Genomic DNA, 23,206 nt, shown 5'->3' on the forward strand with positions numbered 1-23,206 from the left:
CTATCCAATCCAGAGTAGGTCGGCCAGGCAGGGTTTGAAGAAGACCTTCGACAGCTTTAGAAACACCTCGGCAAGTTTGTTGACCATCCAAACATTCACAGGTTCCGGTATCCTATGAATTATTTAAGAAATAAGTGCGTAATTGTTTATAATTAGAACTTGTTTGAAGTTCTTTCAAAGCAATCTTGGCCATTTTTATATGGGTTCTGGGTTCCTTGCAATAACGAAACTTAATTAAAATTAAAGATTATTGCTAGAGAATCAAAATATTCCAAAGTCACAATTCTTTAAGTCGACACTGTTCAAAAATATACTCTTTGGAACACATTGGACACATTTTTACATGAAATATAAAATATCTCGTAAAAAATATTAATTCTTAGGTAATTATACTTTAATATGTTTATACACAAGATATTGATATGAATCAATTGATGTAAAAAATACATAGTTGTTTTTAAAAAGAATTAAGCAATTTGCAATATGCAATTACATATCATTTTTTAAAAGCAACGAAGTATGTTTTTTTATACCAATCGAATTATCCTATTATTCTGTAAGTGTATAAAAATGTTAAGGTAATAAAAAAATGAATATATTATGAGATATTTTATATTTTGTGCAAAAATGTGCCAGAATAAAATATAAAATATCTTGCAAAGTATTGATTTTTTATAATCGTACTTTAATACGTTTTAATATGCAGAATAATTAGATGATTCGTATTATGTAACAAAAATCATTTACAATTTAAAAATCATTTTAAAATGGTGATAACCTTTATCTTGAAAAATCGAAAAATATTAATTCTTTTCAGCGATTTTTTTTCAGCAACGAATATTCAATAACCTATTATTTCTCTATCGATCAGTATGCAATTTATTATTATATGCAAAGGGACTAAAATAGGTAAGGGTCTTTTTAAATAATTATCATTTATTCATACATTAGGTAAGGTTTGCCATGCGCCAGCATAATCATCTCCGAAGCGATCGTGCAGCTGCATAGACACGCGTTCTAGGAACGGATCATTACCGTCAATACTGCAATGATAAGATATAAAAAATTTTTTTTAATATTAATAGAAAATAAATATTTAATTTAATTTAGTTTGATCAAATTTAAAGTTTTAATCTGCAAAAATATAAATAGTAGATCGTATTCTGTGTTAACAACTGATATTTTCATACCAATAAAATTTTTACCACGCTTCATTTTTATCTTGCTCTTTCTATTAAAATCTTTTTATTAAATTTTTCCTACCTGTAAAAGTAAGTCGGATGAATGTCATAAAGTTTTGGAGTCAAATCTAAAGGTGGTTCGTTTTCGGACGGTGGTCGTACCAGAGAAAATCCCATAGCGACTGCGACGAACATGGTTGGTAAAACGAGCGCAGCCAACGGCGCTCTCCAATCTCTCGCGAAATGCCATAGCCTCTTTTTTATTATGGCTTTCATCTGTCGAATTGGCGACGGTCTCACCACCGTATCAGTAATTAAATCAATATTGTCGTCCGATATGGGAACTTCTGCACAAGGTGGAGAGAGAAACTTTTATTTTTCTCTATAAACTTAAGTGCCGTCGATTGAAAGTCAATTAAATTAAACTTTTTTCCTTGCAAAATAGTAAATCTAATTTTTTTTAATCTGGACATAACGCTTAATTAAATATTCAAGATGGTAATTTTGAGTTCACGATACTAATAATTAGTGGCTTCATTATTATTTTATTTCCTTTTTCTTTACGTACTTTTCTTTTTTTTGTTAAATATATTGTAACTTCAAAATTACGAAACTCATTTTTAAGTTTTGCATTTTTTAAATACTACAATTTTTTATAATTTGTTTTATTTTTAACTCTTTTCTTTTCTTCTTTTTTTTTACTTCTTCTGAATCCCTCCAAAAAACTAAACAATGAAAAGTTAAACATATAGATCTTTTAATTAGAAAAGTAAATATGTATAATCCACAGGGCGTACACATGGAACATTTCTCACCGATGTGTTCCACATTAATAACGCTATCTTGACTCGCTCTGATAACGCTCGATCCTCTGTCTGCTCGCGTGCAAAGATCCAAGAAAACTCTTTCCAGAGTGTCGCACTCCAATGAGAAGTGCGAGAATCCCAAGAGCTTACGATTGTCCTCCAGCGTCTTTGCCACTTGCGCGATGCTGAAACATCCCTGGCTTTACTCGAACGCAAACGCAGATATTTAATTGATTTTGTCTCGAATACGATTGCAACGATTCCCTCTAAGATAAATCACGAGGCTTGAAATATCAAATATTTGCAAAGATAAGAATTATCGTAAATCACTCTGCAGTATAAGTAGATTTTACTTAATGCATACTTTCTTTAAATCCTGTGGCGTATTGTACGCAAGTATATACGAGTTCCTTTACACGAATAAAAAAAATAAAAACAACTTGATATAAAATGATACTCGATTATAAAATTAATCAGTGCACATCATTCCAATGATGTACACGTTAATAATTAATCTTTACAGTACACACAATAAGATCATTCGTGTTCTGCGTATTTCTTTTCTTTGAAATACTAGGAGCGCTTAGTTAAATAATAATCTCTTTTTTTAATACACAACTTTATGAATATTTTTAAAAAATATATGTAAGAATTTTTATTAATAATTTTTTTATACTTGCAAATGTTATGAAAATTAACCCAGACTCGAATAGCCCATTGTATGTAGTAAAGGACTGGAAAATAATCATAAAGTAAATATTTTGAAAATTTACTCATTGTTAATGCCATTCTTTCCCTGAAAAGGCAATGCAATGGTGACCTCTGTCTCGGAGACCTCGTTTATTGCGGTGTTCGATATAATTTCCTCGATGACAATACGAAGAGCTTTCAAGTTCTTTTTCTCGATTGTCTCTGCTATTCCTCCTATGCCTGCATCTCCGTTGGCATAGTGATCAGGCGGAAAAGATATGTTCAGTTTGTATCCCGTGCCATGAGTCATTTTCAAGGATAATGGCGAACCAGTACACAAGATCTTCCCTTTGTGCATCACCACAACCGTGTCACTCAACATGTCGGCCTCGTCCAGATGGTGAGTCGAGAGGAGCACGGTCCTGCCGATTCTGTGTTGGTCTATTAGTCGCCAGATTCGTCGTCGGGCTGCCGGATCCACACCGGCGCCGGGCTCATCCAAGATCACCAAACGTGGCGAACCGAGAAAAGCCAGAGCCACGCAGAGCCTACGTCGTGTACCGCCTGACAAACGTGACACAGGATCGTGTTCCTGACGCCCAAGTTCTAGAGAGGCTATCATTCTGTAGGAGAACAAAAAAGGATCCGTAACATTTGTCTTCAATTGATAAAGCTTTTTTTAGTAATACTTGAATTGAGAGATAACGCAATTTTGTGATATAATAATTTCTTTTAAGAACAATTAAAACCATTTGAATTGGGATAGGAAGATCCTTCAATAAGAATGCAAAGATATATACTTAGGTTTCATTGAATAAAAATTAAAGATAGTATTATTTGGATTACATTTTTTATTTATTGTAATTTGGTACGGAATTTAACTTGGTGCCAGTTTTGTTGATATCAAATCTTTTATATGAATGATATATATCATTAAAGTTTATATTATTTATTTAATTTGGTGTGGGATTTAACTTGGTATAAATTATATCGATTAAATTGTCAATTTAATAATGATTTGATTATTAGCAAATAAGTATTTTTTAATGTTTTTAATTTTTATTTAACTAATTAATTTCATTTATCCAATTAATTTCAAGCAATTTTAGATTGTGATTACATTTTAAGTTTGACAATCGGCGTGCAGTTTATAATATATGAAAGATACACACAAAAAAATATTTTGCTGTCCAGCTAGAATTATTGTTGTTTTTTGTATTTGATAAAAAATTATGTATCATACGTGCAGAATTTATAGCACAATATTCTAACAATGTATACAACAAATTTTAAATTTCATAATCAAATATGAATCACTGTTAAATATGAGTCACAATCGCAGTCATCTGATTGAATAGAGAGATTTTTGTGTTGTTGTTGTGTGTGTTGTGTGTGTGTGTGTGTGTGTGTGTGTGTGTGTGTGTGTGTGTGTGTGTGTGTGTGTTGTGTTGTTGATAAATTTTATAAATAGTTCAGATATGAATTCTGTTTCTGTTATCTATATTGATTAGATACAAAACATATCCAATATTGTAGTCCTTGCAAGTCCTTGCAATGTATCCATTTTAGCTAATTTTTTATGTCTAGATAATTTTTCGCTATAAGTACAAGATCATTTTTTTCAGCATATTTAAAATTTACATAGAAATATTATTAATCATCAAGATCCAATTTTGATTGTAGTGCCTGGACTTGACGCTTCTTTACTTATTTAATTTATTTATATATAACAATTTAATGTAATTTATTTATTATTGCTGAAGTAATAATTTTTTGCAGTTAATTTTATTTGGTAAATACATTCCAATTATTTGTGAATTATATCTTATTGTTTTAAGAATATAATTTTCACACAATAACTGCGGAAGTTCACATTTACTCTTACTGGAACCACAAATACTAATAATTTAATTTACTATAATAATTGCTAATTTTTTCTAGTTTAGCATCTTACTCGTTAACGTTCCTCTGCATACTATTATTGTCATCATTAGGTTTCTTAAGTTTCCAATAAAAGATCATGTGCTCTCTCGGCGTCAAAGTTCCGATGAGGACGTTTTCCTGAGGACACACTCCTATTTCGGGCTTGCACCCTTCCTCACCGTTTAACCAAATTTCGCCATTGGTTGGTGCCACCATTCCCGTTAACATCTTACTATAATGAAAAAATAAAATTGACGAACGTCGTTCAATCGTGATATTGAACAAATTTCAAGACATATCAAAATATATTAAAAATAACGATCAATTTGAAAAGTGATTGGCGTACATAATAGTAGTTTTTCCCGCGCCGTTTCTTCCAAGCAGGCTTGTTACTTCACCCTCACAGAGCTTCAAAGTGAAGTCCTCCACGGCGATGACATCACCTCGTTCAGTATGATAGACTTTCCTGACTCCTTCGAATTTCACACCGATTTGCTTCTCTGTGACCGTCAAATTACTCAGATCGCTCTCGTCATCTGCACGTTCGGCAACAAACGCCAGTTTGTTATCAAGAATATAGTAACGACGCCCATATAATCAAAAACAAGCTCTTACCGATTTCATGTAAAAAGAAGCGAGTTTAAAATCTGTTTTCAAACAAAAAGCAACTTCATATACATACCACAAGTACGAACATTTCTCTTAAATAATTTCGATATCTTCTATCGAGTCCGAGAACAAACATAAAATGTTCCTTTTTAAACTTCGTTCCATGCAACGCGTGTAATATTGTATGTGCAGATATTGTATAAATCATTCGAACGTAGAAAATAAATTTGAATTGAGATACATAATATACGAACGATTATCTGGCCTTAAAATACTTGCTCTTAAAATATTGTAAAAATAGAATGAAATAACTGGAAAGAAAATCGAAAAATATGCAACATTCACACAAACTTTAAGCAGATGTGACCGTATGCTTAAATACTAAACTGAGTATAAAAGCATCCCGAAATGCAAGAAAATATAAAAAGCATGATACCCACATAATTGCATGAATAAAAAGAACAGATGCGGAATATAACTACAACCATAAATAAGAAAATTAACTTAATAAGAATATTAACTTAACTTCATAATACAATTACTACTAAAGTAATATTATTAATCTAATATTACTTTGAAATGTAATATTAGATTACAAATGACATTGTCGCTTGAATTGCACTTTTCTTGGAAATAAATCTTTTCCTTGACGAAAATTTTCAGAAGTTTTTACAGGAATGTCGAAGTTCTAAATTATTATGTGAAAATTGTTGACGATCATTTCCACCGTTCTAGCGTGGAAGCAAAATTTAACCCTGTTTACGTCTATCAAAGCGTTTTTTTACCCCTGCCCTCTCGTAAAGCCAACATGCGAACTCGTCGTCAGCGAGCAGCACGAGAGGCAAGCTGAAAACAAACTTTCGTGACATGCGTGTGCAGAGGGAAGAGTGCGATACCTTGGTAAGCAGCTGAGGGATGAAGAACGTCGTTAGTGAAATAGAGATTGTTGACGAAGGCGAGGTAACTTGGCCTGCCATAGAGAGAGTGTGTGTCGGTCCACCATAAGCTACGGGACCTCAAACTGTGAAAGCCCCTACCTGGAAAATTATCGGTAATGCTCGTCCGTTTCGCAGATAACTCACCAGGTCTCCTCATCGACTTCTCTTAAACGACGCGACCTCTCTCGTCATGTCGGATCCGCACTCCTGGATCTTTCTCGCAGATGCATCTCGTGATTATACGGAAGAGTTAGAGTACGTGTGAAATGTATATGCAAAAAGTTTGCGAAAATGTGGTGGTACCAGGATGATATGCGTGATCTTATCATTATTTTCTTGATATGAGAACCATGTGGAAGAAACACTTTAGAGTATTTTTATGAATAGTACTATATGAAATTATTTTAAATAGAGAGGAAAATTAATTTCTTTATAGAATATAATTTAAGTAATTAATTTCTTAATCAAATTAATTATTGATTTAATAATTAATTAACCGTCGAATTGATATAGATATAAATTAATATATTAATTAGAATAAATTACGAAACGTTTTGTGATTTGAAATAACTTCTGTATTTTTTTCATAAAAAATTATTAAAATTGATCATTCCGTGACTTTTTTTTAAAGCAAATAGTTTTAATTATCGTTATATTTATTTCAAATAATTCCATCGAATAGCTCTAACGATTTTAGTAAATGTTATCGATGAGAGAATTGTGGCAATAATAGGGCGTTAAAACACAGAAAGACATATACAATTCTGAAATATCACCTACAGGAACAAGAGAACTTAGCGAAAAGTTTTTTTGTTAATAAAATCAGTCTTATATAAAAAAAAATACTAATTTGCGCAATTTATCGATCATGATTTATCTCACACAAAAAAAGAGAAAGAGAAACAATATCAGTGTTAGCCAATCTCTACTAGTCACTTTTGACACCTCCACCAGAATGTCAAAGAATTATTTTGTCTCAGAAAGTAGATGGAGCCGCATTGGGTTTATACCTGAATCAGTGTATCTAGCGATGAGGTAACCGATTATGGCATACAAACAACCGTCGAAAGCGATCATTATCAACAATATCCCCAAAGTCATCGGATCACCAGGACTCGATTCCTCCCACATATGTGCCCAAGAAAGACCGATGCCTTGAACTTCCTTTCGCACCGCGAACAGACATCCATAACAGAAGCTGGTCGACATGCTCAGGCACTGAGAAATAAATTGTTTCGCAATATTCTTGACGATAGAACGAGTTCTTCATTAACCTTCCGGAGCTGACGTGGGTCTATCAAACCCACTTAATTATATCCCTCCAGAATTGATGGTAGATCTCTTGGTCATAAATCTCTTTGTCAAAAATATTTAAAAATTCAATTTTTTAATGTTATTTCTGCAAATTTGGATTATTTTTTATTAAACTATGCTTCGTATTCTCTCATTTCTTTTTATACGTCGTACGAGTTATGTCATTTTAAGGGGTAACACCACCTTGCGACTTCAAAAAAATCGATTTTTTTTTTATTAGTTTAAAACCTTCCTTAAACCCTCTAGAATAAGAAAAAAAATGTCTCATGGCCATAAAAATTCTCGTACCGGTCGTTTACGGCAATTTGCTGAGGTATTAGCAGCCTAATGAAAGTTATAAAAGCTTTAGACATGACTATTGGAACAAATTGTTACAATTTCTGCGTCGAGGCAGACCAACACCGTATTCACTTATCGGACCGATCTTTGACTGAGGCTGCAAAACAAGCTCGAATTGCTTCAAAATCGACCAGAAAAGAAGAAGAAGAGCTCAATATAAATTTGGAAGGTCAACTTTATGGCGCAGGCATCGCAGATTGAAGGTATATTTTAGTTATTGATCTTAAAATGTTTAACTCGCTTTTTCTCGAAACAACGTTTTTCAAAACGGGCGTACTCCTAGCGCCTACAAATCTTTATCGATTGCTTTGAAATTTTTATGGTATCTTCTCACATATATAATCTACTGAACCACGTAGGGATTTTACGATAAATTATAAACTTTTTTTTTTTTAAACAATTAATAATGTCATTTTTATACAAAAAAATCAATTTTTTTTTCAAATGCTCGCCATTTTTTTAAAAAACGATATTTTTGAATTCCCCTATGTGGTTCAGTAGTTTATGGCACATATTAAAGAAAACATTTCAAATTTTGTTCCAGGTTCAAATCTGGGGGCGGTACTGGTACGTCCGTTTTGGAACCCGAAAAAATCGGACCTTCGAGAATGGACTCTGAAGCCGCCATTTTGTAATTAAAAAATGAAAAAAAAATTTTTTTTTTACACATCAAAAGACACTTCATAAAGTACTTCATAAGAAAATTCAACTGCTTTTACTGTACGCTTGAAACAAATTCTCAAAATTTGTCTTTTTTTTTTTGAGGCGCAAAGTGGTGTAACCCCTTAATTTCTTGAAATTAGAGATTTTAATTAATAAAAATTAAATGGGTCTTACAGAACTAACGTTAATTACTGTGTTACAAGTTTTGACATCAACTCCAGAAGATTAAATGATTGGACATAAATGTCACGCATTCCATTGCCGCAATACTTTTAATTGTACTTTTGCTTTGTAAAATTAAATACACCGAGAAAAAAATATACTAAATTTTAATTAATATTTATTTAAACAGTGCCAACTATTAAATAATGCTAATCATTTACTTACAATAAATAAATATTTACTTCATAAAAATGATAATCAAATTAATGGTTCTTGTATGAAATATATATCCTTGTATTTAGTAAATATCTAGTTGGTACTATTCAAACAAATGGTTTATTAAAATTTAGTATATTTTTTTAGTGTATGAATATAATTAGATTGCTAGCTCGACTCACGATTAGAAGTTTGTATCCTAATCCGAATACAGCCTCCATGGCGATAACAATGACATACGGCATATAAGTTAACAGGAACATGACAACTGTGGTAATCGCGGAGAGACTGGCGGAGCTAAACATCGTCGAGATCATGTAGCTGAAATGTAATTAAGATTTACAGTAGTTAACTCCGGAGTAGGAAATGTAATCTCATGTCCGAATACGTGCAGCTGCACGATGGCAAGAGATTCTTGAAGTAGTTACCTACCAGAAAGTCACTATAGAGAAAATATAATCAAAAAGCAGAACAAGCACCAGGAAAGGATTCGATCGTGGAAGAATTTTCCCAGCCAATAAAATTATAGAGATGCAAATCATCACGATTGACAGCTCCGCGTAAGTCGTGATAAACCATGCCAGAGTATTTCTCCATGGCTTTAATCCCATTACGCTCATTACCTGAAAAATTAATTATAACATCAAACGAATAATTATAGCGCCAAGATGTCAAGATATAAAGATGTTTTATAAAAACCACTTTATCATCTATAATTTGTGTTAAATGTTAGGATAAAATTCTATTTATTTAATAAAATTCATAATTTTTTATGATATACAATACATACATTCTTCAAATGTCTTCCTTATTACATAACATATAAAATTATAAATAACAGTAAGTGAAAATTATAAATTCTGTTACAATTATAATGAAATTTAAAACACATTTATATAGAATTTAAAATTATAAATCTAAAATTATAAAGTCCTAAATTCTCATATGAAATGTAAATAATTTAAAATAGACTTTATATGTTGCATTAACATTACATTAACAATCATACCATAGAATTTTGTGATTCTCTTTCCCAAACGATATGTCTGACGGCCGAGCCAACACACATCATTAATGCGAAGAAAAAGCATACTTGCATACCTTGAGATTCGTAAAGCGTCGTTTGGAATCTGTAATATTTATTTCCTATTATATTTATATAATCATTATTTAAATTTGTAGTATCTATCTATTTCTCTTGTTGCATTGATAAATAACCAATGATAATTGCTAATAAGGTATAGCAATTTCATAATTTTCAATGGATTCCAAGTCCTCAACAAGGACTTGGTTCTTATCTCAAGATATCGATTACTTACGGTATGTCTTTCCAACACGGGTACGGCATCTGTTGCGTGACTGTCTTCCATTCGAGATCGTATCTTCGCGTTTTCACTTTCACTATCGCGCGATCGACCGAGTCCTGAAGTTGAATGAAACCTCGAAGATATCTGAGATGCTCGAGAAAACTGCTTTCCGGTCCGGGAAGCCAAAATTGAGTTTTTAGTCGTCTGGTGGACGGCACGTAGTCCACATCCATGCGGATTTTATAGGTAATATTGTCCGGTAATTCGAGGTCCAGAGATCTCTTCGCTAAGTGCGAAGAAGTGCCGTCTAGAAAGATCACCCCGGCCAAAAACTCATTCGTTTCAGTCAAACGACTAGCTGCTATTTCCAGTTCCTCTTCCGTGGAAAATCCTATTGTTCTATTTACCTGCACGCATCCCATCATGCTATTCAGCATGCCGATCATCGAAATCAGTTTTGTCGAATTTTTCAACCGCCATGCGAGTTCGCTGATGTTCAACTCGGAAAGATCACCTACACAACAACGTTTTTTAGTTAGGAACACTTGTTTGCATTTTAACGTAATTTTTAAGTTTAACTTTAACTCTTCAGAGTGACACCGATATCTGTAACACAGTTACTGATGCTGGGTCTGTAAGACTACTTAATTTTGATTAATTAAAAGGGACTAATTAATTTTGAGGAACCAAAATGATATGATTTCGTATAAAAAAGAATAAATATTAAGTATATTTTATTAAGAATAATCCATCAAACAATCCCGCGCTAATTATATGGAAAATTGGATGAAATGAGTTAGTTTTCACATAAATATAATAGCTTATAATATAATCGAAAGCTATAGACACAAAGCTCAATAATGAATTGTTTTTTAATTAGAATGTATCAAAGATACCTTGTGAGTACAAAGTTTTACATTTTTTAACACTAAACTTATAAACAATCCATTTTTTTTACCCTTGTGTAGAATTTTTTGGAGTAGAATCTCACTCTAAAGAATAAAATCTCACTCTTAAAAATTGAAAATTCTGCACTATTTAAAAAAATGACAGAATTTTCATTCTCTCTCTCTCTTTCAAGTCAAATTTCACTCCAAAGAATTTAGAGAAAACATTTTATACAGTTTTTGAGTTATGATATATTAAATGTAGGAGAGACCGGGGTCAGTAAACTATAGGGGTAAGTAGAATAATCGAGGCTATGTTATAAACAAATCGCGCGAGAGACACGCGTAAATCCGTCTGAGCACGCAGCAGCGTGCCGCTCAGTCTGCTGTAACATCTCGTTACTAACACATCTATGATAGAAGTTACGCTACAATTTTAAAAAATCGTACACCTAAGTAAACATTTTTATTCTTAAAGTTTTTGTTTTACAATCGTATATAATTGTCTAAGATATTTTATTTCCATTTAGATAGTAAGCGTAGTTCTTACTTAATAAAGTCCAACAGATTTTTTTTGTTTATCTATCTTTGTTATCGTATACTGTTAATGTTTTTAAAAAATGAATGGATGGGGTTAGTAGGCTAATCACAATACGGGGCTACATGACTATAATTTAGTGACGACTCTGATAGTAACGTCTGTTTAGCTGGCCCCCCCACCTAACCAAATCTTAATGAAAAAATTATGTAATGCGCTATTTATGCGCTATTCATATCCGCAAACGAAAATTTTTGTGCTCCTTCCGTTTAGCTAAAAAAAAAATTTTTGTGGGGGGCTGAGTAGGCAGTCAGTCAGTCCTCCCATTCATTAAAAATAATTGATTTGAAAAATTAAATACACAGGATTTATGCGCTATTTATGCGCTACTATTTCCAAACATTTTCGATTTTTGCGCTGCAACCCTTAAGGCACTTCCCTCTTGGAGCAAACAGATATATTCATCCTTAAGTCGTTTAAAATTGCAAAATTAAATACTCTGACTATGCAAAGTAATTCTCTGATTTATGCGTTACTATTTCCAAGCATTTTCGATTTTTGCGCTACAACCCTTAAGGCACTTCCCTCTAGGAGCAAATAGACATATTTATCCCTATGTGGTTTAAAAGTGCCTGCTAGGCAGACATCTGATAGTATCTACTCCCAAACTTCAAGAGATTTACCTCAATGGTAAATATTATAAGTTTAGTTCTCCAATCTCGATAAAACTAGGCTCATTCGACGTGTTTTTTACGAAAAGAACGAATTTAGCAAAAAGAAACATTGTTCTGCCTTGTGAATCGAAATATTAATCGCTAAAGTTTGTTAAGTTAGAAAAACTGTCATTCACTACGCCCTGGTAAAAACGTTGATAGAGAACGATAGAAAAATCCTATCGTTTTCAATATGAAATTTGGTTCGTAAATTCACTAATTTGAATCAGATCTTATAAGAATCTTGTATAAATCTTACAAAATCCGATAAAACATGATAGAATTCATATCCGATCAATTGTGATGCTCGCGAGGTCAACGATAGAAAATGATATAAACTTATAGAAAACGATACAAATTGATAGAAATCTTATCGTTCTCAATCATTCTCTATCAACTTTTTTACCAGTAATAATAGTTAAATTACATGTATAAGAAATTTTTCATGCATTAATATGTATAAATATGTATAAACATACATAATATGATAAATTATATACGTTTATGAACATTTATACAAACACATGTATAAATATTCATGAACATATATAATTATATATGAAACATATCCATATATGTTCATACATCTTTCTTTCTTTTGTAAAATTATTTTTAAATGTAATAGAAGTAGTAATAATAATGTGAAAATATTAAGAATAATTAAAAGGATAATTTTGTGAACATGCGTGCGGGTACTCTAAATGCATAAAGGGTAGCTTATCGTATTATGTTTGTTATAACTGTAATTCGGATAACGATTCGGATTAGATAAATTGTCATTTAGTACAAAGTTATACATTTTTTATTTTATAATAAATATGTTTGTGTTTAAAATACGTTTTTATAAAAGTTTTGTTATTATGTAGCCAAAGATGTACCTTAAAATATACATTAATCTTCATTTTAATAATGTTAATCAAATTACCCCATACCATGAGTCATCTTACTCCGGTCCCGGAGCTAGTTAAATCAGATGGAATGCATTAGGAAAATGCATTTTTTTTCATAGTAATTATCAGTTTTCCCTTATTATTAAAATAGTATTAGGTTAGTCAAATGTATGTAGTAATTGACGTAGAATTCATTTTTTCGATAAGTCTCTTAATTTCGTCTGTAAAAATTCGAAACTGAAAAATGAATCTACTATCCCCAGTCTCCCCTACTCTATAAGCACAAATTTTACACTTTTAATACACCAAACTCATAAACTATCCATTCGTCCTTATGTTTGACATCTTTTGTTTATCACTGTAAGCCATATATGTAAAAACTAACATATCATTTTACTAACTCAGTTTTCATTATAATTATGCAGGGTTCTTTGCTGATGTAAAAAGAAAATTGAATCGATCGTTTGACATATTTAACAAGAAAGTTTATAATTAAATAAGCCCATTAAATCCACCGGTTTGAAAGATTAAAATGTCGAAGGTTCAAAATTGAAGCATAATACCTTCGAAATTGCCACCACTCATCGACTTGATTGCAACTTTCATGACGTCGGAAGACAGTATGTTCTGTAATTCCTTCAAAGTATCTCCCATCTCTGTAAGATTAGCCACAGCCTTGAGAGTCTTTTCAACGCTATTTACCAGCGCACCAAAGTTTTCCATTTGCACAAAGGTTTCGTTCGTCAACGCCATGACTTCAGAGATCACAGCAGTATTAGGTGCATAAAGAATCTGCCCGCGTAGCAAAGGCTTAAGGTACGACCAGACGATCTTTCCGCCGGGTACAGCAAGCACAGTTTTATACGTTTCTTTGCAAGACTCTGAAATTTAAAAAGTTATTTTTTTTACAATAAACCATATTATTTAATGGTCCAATGTCTGCTTTGCAATTTTCATTTATGTCTCACCTGGCAAGGAATCGAGTTCTCTTTGATTGGACGCGTTGTTACTATCCTTCAAGCTGGCGATAATTTTATAAAGTTGCCCCTGATTTTGGAACAATGTTTTACCACAAAGTAACTTGCTAGATTCCTGCAGAAATTGCGAATCTAAAAAATTTATAAAATATATATATATATTTAATAAAAGAAGTGAAAATTTAATTTTAAAGATAATGCCGATGACTTTACACGACTTACTTGCTACCGCTTCGTCAATTTCTTCCTCGTTACTTTCATCCGTTATCTTTTCGAAAGAAAAGCTAGCTGATAGCCTATCTTTGAATAATGGAAATAGTTCCGCAGCAACACCAAGATTGTCCAATATAATTTTTCCTTCGCTCTCAGTTAGATTTGCGTTAGCTAATATACTTTTCACGTTAGCGCTCATTAGCTAAAACGAAGAAAATCATTTATTTATACATATATGAAAAGAATTTAACAAAATCTTTATGGTATATAGAATCGATAAATAAACGCTGTAAAATTACGTTTTTGAAAATATATTCGAAATTCAAATTCTTCATCAACGTGACAGTAATATCCTGTGTTTGAGAATCTTCCAATTGGCAGAGCGCGGAACTAACTTCCTCGGCAGTCACAAGATTGTTGCCGAAGTGTAACATATTGCCAAGTTTTTCAGGAGAGCAAATGGTATCTTTCAAACTAACGATACCACGTTGTTGCATGAAAACTGAAATCATATCTATCTTCGCCTCACTTAAGGTGAGAGCGATCTCGTTGGTAATACCAATTCTGTCGATCAAATACGTTCGCACAAAGTCCCAATTGTCGAACATTTCGTTGACAACGTCTGTAAAATGTAAATTATTAGCAAGAAAAAAATCGCGTAATCTGACGAAGAACCTTGAATTTGAATTCAATACATTTCATGTCCAGCAGTCCTAGGTTTTTGAAGATCTCCATTGATTCCAGTGTTGCGATTATTCTGTGTAAATCATCGATTATTTCGTGATCGCTAATGAACGGCTCCACATCGTCAAGAAGTTCCTTCATCCTATAACACATATTTTTAATATGATATCATATTATTAAGAATTACAGGAGTTAATAATCAAAGATCTCTCGAAAATTCAAAAGAAGAACGTACAGGGTAGATGAGAGTTAAGCTCAATTAATGAAGTGCAAATCATACATCATCAAATTAAATCATATATCAAAATTTACATAAACTTTTATGTAACAATCGTAATTTTCACCTTTATAATAGATCTATATATTTATTATACGCTTCTTGACTTTTTTCGGTAAGTTTAAACATATTTGTTTCTTATTTTTATAACTTAGATTATATCGTGGCTATATAGTCTTCTTACAGAATATTTATTCAATTTCCTAATTTTAATTACTTGGCTTTGCAAACAGTTTGAACGATACACTCATTTGCATAGAATTTATTTTAACTTCCAATTAGAGCTCAAGAAATAATTCGAGATATAAATTGTTGATCACTAATGATGGTTTGAATTGAAGCTAAAACGTTTGAAAGTTTATTTAAATTTTGAATATATATAATTTAATTTCCACTCCACTAACTGCGCTTGACTCTCATTTTCTCTATACGTTTTTCAATTAGGAATTACAGATTTATTTAAAACTACAATGAGATAATGTCACATCAAGCTTTCATGAAAAACAAATGAATTTTACAAATAATTTGGGAATATTACTTGTTATTTATACATTTTATCGTCTGGCACGTATAAAATAATATAAATCAAAACGTATATGTACCCGTCGAATAATTTGTCGACTGTTTTATCGTTCAATATATTGACGATGCCCTCGGCGAGATCGGGAACCCCGAGAACGCTAGTGACATCGTCGAGATCTATTTTACTAGCGATGTCCAGTAAATTTCCTCCTTCTGCGAGGATCGAGGATAAATGAACCAAGATCTCTTTAAGCCAGAAGAGATTCCAAGAAGCCTCTGTGCGCCAAAAAGACAGCTGCCGATTTATGAGATCCACGTCCAGACTTCGAGCCAATCGCCTTGAAATATCGGATATCGTCGGATATTTTGATGCCTTTGGATCGTATCGGAAAACCTTAGCCGCTCTCTTCGAGCTGAGAAAATTGTACAGAATCGTCGCATTTTGACAGTCAACTTTCGTCCTGCATAGACTCATGTTCAGATTGCTTAGGATCGCGTTCACGTTGATAGTGGCGTTTGGTAGTGCAGCGTCGATGTCAGCGATATCAGACTTCTTCACTACGTCGCGCAATGATTGCCAAATCGGCACGTGTTTCTCAGCTAATCGGGTCAAATTGTTGATACCCTCATGGATAGACGCCGAATCCAAAATGTAAACGTTTTTTTCCAGCATATCCAATATGCCCAGAATAAATGTAACATACCTGAAACGCAATAAGTAGGGATCAAAGTCACCAAAAAAATTAGCTTTGAATAAAAACTTTGAATTAAAAAAATCAGTAAATCTGTAAAGTAAAAAACCTGTTTTCTCTAGTAATAAATATAAGCAGTATTACTTCGCAGTATATAATGATACTTATCGCTTGCGTGCACACTGTTAAATCTATAATGTCAAATTTAACTTAACGTGAGTCGCCACTACTCCTACTAAATATATCGTTATTTTTCACCAAAACGATAAAAGTTAAATTTGACACTATACAGTGTCAATTATAACCATTGTTTTAGTATAAAATAACGATATGATTGAGTAGGAGCAATGGTGACTCACGTTAAGTTAAATTTGACACTATAGATTTAACAGTGGATACGACGAAAGAAGAAAAATACTTACAACCCTGGTCTAGAATATGTAGGACCACCGACAAATTTGTAAAAGCACTCGTTTACTCTATCACTATATGTCTCATTTTGGAAATCGACCAGGATGTCAGTGATATAATGCAAAGTAGTTTCGAACGTAGTTAAGAATTCGTCTAGTGTCTTCTTTTTATTCAGATATTTATAATCCTTAACCTATAATATGTTTTTTCTTTAATTAAATGATACTAACGCTCTTCTATGTAATTTATAACTCATTATATCATTTCTTACCATATTGCCTGTTTTATTCCAGTGAAAATCATTCACCAAAATTTTATGCACCTCCGATATATTTAATCGATTCATTTGACAGAGTAATTTCGTGTAGAGACTATGGTGCATCAGCTGAGAATTTAAAACTTCCAGTGGAAGCGTAACACACCATTTACAATTTCTAAGAGCACAAAAAATTGCGTATATTATTTTTTTCTTCATTATTAATTCTGATTAATTGTCATTCTTAGTGATACGTTTACTTACGCAGCATCAGTTTGAGTTACCAAAAAATTTCTCAAAAGTGATACTGATTTCTTCACCATCGAATATGCCAGAGCCTTCATGTCCTACAAATATTTCTAATTAATAATTTTAAATTAAGAAGCGCCATAACGGTCAGAACGTTAAGATGTTGAACTATTGTAAATTCATTTATATGGCGCTTCTTAATTTAAAATTATTATGTTTAACATTAGCGGTCTTTCAATCTTATTATTATTTCTAATTAAGCCGCGACAATTTTTTTGAGAGATTTAAACAACAAAGTCTACGTTTAATAAATCATTATTGGTATGAGGAATATCTTATACCGATATAAATCGGTATAAGAAATAAATAAAGGTTCAATAAATAAAGATTGTCGACAGTATCTACCTTTTTTTTATATTGTGTGACGAAGTTTTTTAAGGTACCCTCCTCAAATGACGTCCACCATGCAGGAACTTTCGGCTGCTTGAAGCCTTTGGACAAAGCGCGAATCAAAATGGTCTGAAATCCTTGCACTCTCTGCAACAGCTGTTCTTCGTAAACGGATTCTGATGATTCAGACATATTAGGCGTAATGTAACTATCCTAGAAATTAATTTAAAAAATATTTGAAATTTAGCTTGAGTTTATTACTATATAGAACGAACGACTTTGCTAAAATATTAAAAAATTTAGATAAATCTGAAAATAATGTTTTTGGTTTATCAAAATAATTATGTAAGAAACTCAAGTGTAATGAGTAATGCTACAAAAAAATTTTAACATTTTAGTAATCAGCTTGAGCGTCGTACATAATTATTTTGGTAGTTCAACAAAATTATTTTCAGATCTGTATCTAGCTAAATTTTTAGATACTTTAGCAAAATCATTCTTTCTGTATATCTCTACTCGATCAAATATTACATTGTATTTTTCGTTCAGTGGCAACAAATCTGTCCATGTCAACTGTTCATCACTCATGAGGATCTGGCAAAAATTCTTAATGCTGGTTAGTAAACCCCTCTTCCTTATGTAACTGGGTGGAATCAGATATCGATCGATATTGCAAGGGTGCACTAAGCCAAGTAGAAGCTTCTGTATGAAATCATCCAATCTCTCGGACGAGACGAAAGTATCGACAGTGGTGATAAGAAGATTAGGCATATCCTCCACGAGCGTTAACAATGGCTTGAGTTTCGAGGTCTCATGCATGATATGCAGCCTCTGCCAGATATCTCCACCGAACGCGAGATCAATCACGGATTCCAGGAGCTGAAACAGCCTTCTGGATCTAACAAGATAATCTGTACCGACATGTGACGTCGTGTTGAATTTGTACCACGCAGAATTTTTATAATGGTGGATCCAAGATTTCTCAGATTTCAGGATCAGGGCCCAGGTTTCGTTAGACAGATTCGTCCACGTCGTTACATTGAAAATGTTCGATCTGAGATTCACATTTGGTGACTCGGTCATAAACTTTGAGACAATATCCAATAATTTTGTTAATGAGACAGTTAACGGAGTCGATTTCGAAAGAGCAGTTCTTTTACCGGTGACAACCTCCTGCCGAAAAAAAACACATAAAAATATAAACAAATTATTAGAAACATTTTCGAGAGATTCAGAGCATGATGTTAAATTAAATCTCAGAGCTGATGACAAAATTTGTAACACAATTATTGACGCTACTTCTGTAAAACCTATTTGATTTATATTAATTAAAAATCACTAAATTTCAAAGTATAAAAATAACATAATTCATATAAAAAAGAATGATTACTAAGATTAACACAATTAAACAAAGAAGGCTATATTCGATCAAGACGAATCTTGGTATCTAATATTTTTGTGTCAATTTTATAATTTCCAGTTCAAGCAAACTATTAGTATTAATTATCGATCTTGAAATATAGTCTTAAACTAAAATTTAATACTAAGTTTATTTTAATAACAATAATTCAAATTCATAGATGTAATATAAAAAAATATAAATATTAAAATTAGAAACAGGACCGTTTATATGAATAAATCAACTAAATACGAGAAGCCAATTATGATCAAAGTTAAATATTGGACTAACACATTTAATGTATTTTAAATTTTATCTCAGAAAGAAAAAATCTTATGAAGAATATGATTGAATCCAATAGACTCACCTGTCTGTGGAGGGTTAAATAACTTATTTAAATAATATTGTTTTTACGTACATAGTATTCGTCACTCGTGGCAGTCCTCAACAGCTGATAGGGATCGAAAGAGCATACTTCCTGCAGGAAATGCGTTCTATTTATTGTGGACCAATAATCAGAATTAAAATGCTGAGTGCACATAATCTTCCTGACATCCTTAAAGGGCATAAATTCGCCAGTCATATCGTTAAGCGTGCTAAGGGTGGCAATTAACGCAACCGTCTCTTCAGGATGAGCCTCCAGAATCTTCAACACTTGACGCGTATCATCGTTCTCTGCTAATTCCCAAGTTTTTAATTCGTAGTTGTGTATCTCTGCATTCTTCAACGCATTGCCAATATGGATCAGAACCTCCGACACGCCTTCCACCAGTAATCTGTAATTCGACCATTCTTGACCCAGTTTCAGTTCCTGAAAAAAGAATAGCCAATTATTACATTGCTTATGCCAGAATTAAATCTTAAACTTCCATTTCCATAAAACATAAATAAATAATGACAAATAATTAAATGTTTATATGGCTTGTAAAATGTAAAGTAAGTCTTTTTCTTTGGCTACTAAAGAATCCGTGTAGTCGAAACATACAGTATACTCTTAACTATATTTCAATTTGTCATATTAATAAATTACTTGACACCTTACAACATCTTGAATTTACTCGTTGTTGGCTTTCTATGTATTGCTTTGCATTTATATACGTCATATAAATATTTACTTTTTTGATGGTGATGATATCTTGTGGCTCCGTGTGAGAGCGACGGATTCGTAACCGACAGGTCACGAGTTCAAATCCCGTATATACGGAAAAAATCCGTAATCCGTACTGACTTAGCGAGAGTCGCAGAAGAACTCTTTAGCTCTAAGTGATTCATTATTATAAAGTACTCTTGAAATTATTTAACTTTCATTTGGAAAAGTATTTTCTATCTCTTACAGTTTCGACAATATTTACTTTGAAAGAAAAAACTGATTTCTTTGAATGTTTCACCCCTTAAAAGTAAATTAGGGCACGTATAAAAAATATGTGTCACTTATTTTTTACCTGGAGAACAACATACCAAAAACTCAAAATCAGAGGGAGACAATTGGGTCCCTTTCCTTATAAGTCATATATTATACATATAATAATGAGGGGATGGGCGGAACCACATAGGTTCCTATACGTCTGAACATATAGGAACTGGTATAATTTCCCCCCTATTATTGTTACTACTATGATATTTTGCATTTGCTCGTTATTAGCTTCATTTTTACATATAAATATGACTATTTATATATTGTTTAACCGTATTTACCTTGTGGAAAGTACCCTCTGCATTTGAAATCTCCAGACTCTCTTTCAGCATCTGTACCATGTGATCCAAATATTTTTTCGAAAACAGAGGTTCGATGGTTACATTGTGTCTCACCGTGAGACTGATAGCTTCGGCAAGATCGAACAAGTCACCAATTGTTGTAGCTACATAAGAGCGATATTTGCTAGCGGATTTATTCCAGATCGTTATTTCTGCCATGTAGAGATCCGTATAAACGTTAAAGTTCTCAGGATCAAGATCGCAAGTAAAATTTTTTAAAATTCTATACTCCTCGGCGCTCAGACCGATTCTAAAATTCGACAACCAATCAAACAACATTGAGCATGTGATTGTAGTATTACTTTCCAATGTTGTGACAATATGATCATCTATCACAGGATCAGATAATCCGTTCACCAACGTCGCCAGAATAAAAGGTAATTGATTGTGAAAAATAGTAATAGGAGAGATATTGTCGAATCCTAACAAGGACAATAAACTGATCTTTCCTGTGCCTGAAAATTAGAATATAAATCAAATAGTCATTAATATCAATTTTCAAAGAATCATACTTCATAAACATTTTTTTTGTAATAATAATTATCATTTAAAAATCTATTTACCGCTTTTCAATATGTCGGTTATGATACGTGTGCTTTTGTGAACGACATTAGATAAATATTTAATAAAAATGAAAACACGATCAGTAATGTTAACTGATGGTTTCCAAATTTCATTTACAGAAAGATCGCTGCCGAAAGATGCGATCCCCTTATCAATCTCCAAGTCGATGTGATTTAAAGTATTTCTTAAACAAAAATTAATGCTTTTAAAATATTTACTATGAATTAAAATATAAAAAAGGTGTCTCTATTATGCTTCCTTTTTAACTACATAAATTAAAAATTTAAAGTATTGTAATATGAGATAATTTTGATCCAAATTTTTAAAAATATCTAAACAACACTTATATCCAAAATCGAAACATAAGACGTATTTAAAACATTTTTAAGATCTTTTACATCCAAATTTTAACATCTACATGTGCTGTCTGGGCATTATCAAAATCTAAGCCAAAATTACTCCATTTTATAATAAGATACTTTCTCTAGACTAATCATTTATTACGTAATACAAAATGTAATTTGTACCTCCAATCATGTTGCATGCTTGGAAATCTCTTCTCGATAATGTCATCTGATTCTGTCGCAAGTGTGTTAATGTACTTTGCCAATTTCGGTTCTTCTGCCAGAACAATGTCTTTAGCGTCGTTTATCAGATCATCGAACTTTGTCACTAACCGTCGAAATTTCGTGTAGCCTAAAGTCCAGTTGAATGGCGGTAAATCTACATTTTCATCATGCTCGAACTAAAAATTAATAAACACATGCTTAATATAGCTATGAATTTATAACAGGATTTATTGTTCTCAAGTTTATATGATTTTTTATTATAATTTATTATATAATATTATTTATAATATATTAATCGGCAATAGAAGTTTTTTACTTATGAAAAAGAAATAATTATATTTGATTAATAAATAAATAATTAAATTGAGTAGAAACTCACAATTTTTCGGACTCTCACTATCACCGGTTGCTCTCTCCACTCTTTGATAAAGAGACTTGGGTCGCATGCGATCCTTTCGAGTTCTCTAACGACTTCCCGACTTCCGTTTCTTAATTCTAATGCAGCGCCAACACTTTCGTTCATGATGCAGGGCCACATTACCTCACGTTCTTTGTAATCATCAATAGCCGATATCTAATTGCAAAAAATGTTCACATATCATGATATATTTCATAGAAGTTCCTTGAAATTTATCGAGCAAGATACATTTGGAAAATGTCACTTACAAGAGGTACCGGCCGCAGAGTTATTATGTCGACTACATCAAGAATGACCGGAGATAAATTTCTTAGGAACGTGCTGACAAGCATCTCGGTCTGTGGCATCTCCTGTAAAACATCGGAAAGCTTTGCCACGTGATCGCGGTTCTGGATCTCGTCAATGATCTTCTCGATATTGTCGAAGATCACCGAGATAGCCCACGCGAGCCCATAAATGTTCTTCCAATTTTTCTTCGTTTGGATTCCGAACAGCGGACTCTCCATCACGTCAAAGACCTTGCAGATTACACCTACGCTGCAGACATATACAGTTGGAAAATTTGTGTTAAAGGAGGGTGCAACTTTCTTCATGATCGTTCGAGGATCGTTTTATTTTTACAGTTTCTTACGTATTTTTCTTCATGGAAATCGA

General features: G+C 32.5%; 1 protein-coding gene across 1 annotated transcript in view; it reads right to left on the reverse strand.

Moving 5' to 3' along the window:
* ldd (lipid droplet defective) overlaps nt 1-23,206 on the reverse strand; it is a 53,066-nt gene that overhangs the window by 13,679 nt on the left and 16,181 nt on the right. Inside the window, 30 exon segments of the mRNA XM_018455648.1 lie at nt 2-112; nt 947-1,043; nt 1,264-1,528; nt 1,997-2,172; nt 2,761-3,300; nt 4,632-4,832; nt 4,947-5,136; nt 6,106-6,246; nt 7,158-7,365; nt 9,024-9,162; nt 9,274-9,464; nt 9,851-9,971; nt 10,161-10,662; nt 13,740-14,057; nt 14,145-14,285; nt 14,376-14,568; nt 14,666-14,988; nt 15,062-15,192; nt 15,930-16,553; nt 16,964-17,145; nt 17,224-17,386; nt 17,473-17,555; nt 17,863-18,060; nt 18,379-19,020; nt 19,665-20,057; nt 20,942-21,456; nt 21,565-21,749; nt 22,093-22,310; nt 22,514-22,708; nt 22,801-23,089. Coding sequence (XP_018311150.1) covers nt 2-112; nt 947-1,043; nt 1,264-1,528; nt 1,997-2,172; nt 2,761-3,300; nt 4,632-4,832; nt 4,947-5,136; nt 6,106-6,246; nt 7,158-7,365; nt 9,024-9,162; nt 9,274-9,464; nt 9,851-9,971; nt 10,161-10,662; nt 13,740-14,057; nt 14,145-14,285; nt 14,376-14,568; nt 14,666-14,988; nt 15,062-15,192; nt 15,930-16,553; nt 16,964-17,145; nt 17,224-17,386; nt 17,473-17,555; nt 17,863-18,060; nt 18,379-19,020; nt 19,665-20,057; nt 20,942-21,456; nt 21,565-21,749; nt 22,093-22,310; nt 22,514-22,708; nt 22,801-23,089 — 7,675 coding nt within the window.

Source organism: Mycetomoellerius zeteki, unplaced genomic scaffold (genome assembly GCF_001594055.1).
Source record: "Mycetomoellerius zeteki isolate Tzet28-1 unplaced genomic scaffold, Tzet1.0 scaffold5, whole genome shotgun sequence".
Classification (NCBI taxonomy): Eukaryota; Metazoa; Arthropoda; class Insecta; order Hymenoptera; family Formicidae; genus Mycetomoellerius; species Mycetomoellerius zeteki.